Source organism: Penaeus chinensis, chromosome 2 (assembly GCF_019202785.1).
Source record: "Penaeus chinensis breed Huanghai No. 1 chromosome 2, ASM1920278v2, whole genome shotgun sequence".
In the NCBI taxonomy this organism is placed as follows: Eukaryota; Metazoa; Arthropoda; class Malacostraca; order Decapoda; family Penaeidae; genus Penaeus; species Penaeus chinensis.
The window spans coordinates 38013068-38015567 of NC_061820.1; the positions used below are offsets into that span (position 1 = coordinate 38013068).

General features: G+C 36.5%; 1 protein-coding gene across 1 annotated transcript in view; it reads left to right on the forward strand.

Annotated features, from left to right (window-relative positions):
- Positions 1-95: 95 nt before the first annotated feature.
- The window catches only part of LOC125033287 (transcription elongation factor B polypeptide 3-like), a 16318-nt gene continuing 13913 nt past the window's right edge, over positions 96-2500 (forward strand). The window contains exon 1 of the mRNA XM_047624672.1: positions 96-207. Coding sequence (XP_047480628.1) covers positions 130-207 — 78 coding nt within the window. The 5' untranslated portion in view covers positions 96-129. The remainder of the gene's footprint in view (positions 208-2500) is intronic.

Here is a 2500-nt window from a genome sequence, read left to right on the forward strand (position 1 = left end):
TCACCAAAGGCCTTGTATTAAATCCCCAACAAATATGGCAAATTCCCGAATTGTTAGGACGAACGGCGTTACAAAATTATTAATGTGAGGCAGAGAAGTTGTTTTGATCCAGCTGTTGTGATTGTGAAGATGTCCAACGTTGCAGAACAGATTGCTCTCTATCAGAGGAAATTGGAGAAATATGCCGGCACGGGGGAAACAGATAAGGTAAAAGGAGATACAGGAGAGCCGATATGTAGCCATGGACAGGGAATAAAAGGAGTGGAGTTGGTGAAAAGACGAGAAAATAGGCCGAGAAATCCAGGGCAAGGGGCGAGACGGAGAGAAGACCCGAGTGAACTTTTTCTCTCCTGTCTGATTTCTCTTTAGATAATCGGCCTTCGTGACCTTAAAGGCCACGGGATTATCCAGGGCTCGTTTCTCGTCAGGCTTGGGAAGATGTCGCGTAATAGGCAGCAGAATGAGAGGAAATCGGAATGAAATACGAGACCAGCATGTTGCAGGATTCCTTTACTGATAAAACGGTTTACTGATAATAAAGATTTATGTTTTCTTGAACCTGTTTTTTCTTGAATTAAGTGCTGCTCTATATTTCTTTGCGCTTGTTGGTCTATTGGAATAGGAACTGTAGAGATAAAGATAATTTCTAAATGAAAGAGAACTTGATACAAATATGAACTCATTTCTTCCTTTTGAAGTAGGGCATTTAGTCCATGTAAGTATTGGGTTTTAAACTTTTGCTTTCATAAGTGATAAATCATACTAGTACACTGGCCTATATACCCTCATTACTCTGGCAAAGGCCAACAAACCTGCACTAATTATATACTAACAAAAAGCAACTTACTGAAATTCCTTGTGATTTATTGCCATCAATTTCCCTAAATAGGTCATCATTAATTGATACCATGATCTCCATACTATGTACCCAGGCAGTGCCCAACAAACCATTACTAGATATATTCTGACTAGATATTCCTTACATGATGGTAGATCTGTGAGCTTTAACTTGCCAGCATATACATGGTGGTTTATTGGCCTGTAATGGAACACAACCTCTAAGTCAGTGTAGCTTACCTTTCTGATAGGCTGTCTGGGTAAAGGGTCAAAAGTGGACAGTGCAAAGGCAAAGAAAATCTAAGGCAATGGCCATTTAAGAGTGCATATGATAACACAAAACCTTAGAAATTAAACTGCAGAAAGGTATAGCCACAATTGCTTATTAAAGTCTGAAAGTCTGTGTTCATGTGGCTAATGTAATGTCTGCAGTTTGCTCTGTAGCAAAGACAACCAAACATCCAGCATGTACATTCTCGCAAGAGGAAGCTTGTCAACTCTGTAGTAATCTTGTCAAGGAACCAGTATAAGCTCGGTTTTCTCTAATATATTTACGTTAATCTATATGTCGGTGGGTGTCACTAGACAGTATCGTTTATTTTTCTAAATATTTATGCAGTCCTATTCTGGATATATACCTTATTGCCAAGTAAGGAAACTGTGAAAATTTGATATTCCTTGGATAGTCCTATTCATAGTGAAGGTTTATTGACCTCTGCCAAAACACCAAAGGACAAGAATTCACTGTGATTTCATTTCATTAGATGGCTCCAGAGGCACCTTGTCACCTACTTGACCTCACCAATTACCTTGTTAATGCATTTTTCAAAAGGAAAGTGTTTGTTTGTATAACTGTTATTAAATTTGACAAAAATATGATAATGACATTAATAACAGAAAGGTTCAAGTAATGAAAATTCAGTGAATGAAGCAGACAGGTGCAGTCAGGTAAGCCTAGGCTAGTAGTCAGCTCCTTGGAGATCAGCACTTGTGAAGCAGTCTATGTGTAAACAAAATTATTAAAACAAAACCATAATGAACAGTACCTGTACTTATTGCCAATGGCCTTCATTAGTTTGGACATAACTTCACATTTTTCATCAATTTGGATAGAATGTGGCCATATAATTCCAAGGAAAATGTTTCCTTTTGAAAGTGTCTGCAGGTTAGTTGATAAAATTTGCTTATGTAGTATTAGCTTTTTTTGTGAGATTTTTACATTTTCAACTTTATTCATCTGCTAATATTCCGAGATCTTGTTGCTTGTTTGTTTATTTATTCTATTTATTATTTGTTACTATTGTCGTCGTTGTTATTTACTTGTTTAGAAAAGACAATTTTAACTTTCGAAAAAGAGGATTATGATTATTGTGGATGTGATGTAACTAACGGTAATTTGTGTTCTTGTATGGTGAAGTGTGGGAAGAAATTTTAAGAATCTTGACACAAAATTATAAAGTGAGTATCAGATTAGTATCACCACACAAGATGTACAATTTACAGTATAGCATCATTATCATAATCATCATAAACATTTATACACAGGAGTAGACTGTAGAACTTGGACATTGGCAGTGACGTATAGGGAGTTTTTCAGTAGAATAATACTGTTGTTCCTTATTGCATCCTCATTTTGTTGTGTGTTTGCTAGGAAGTTGTAGAC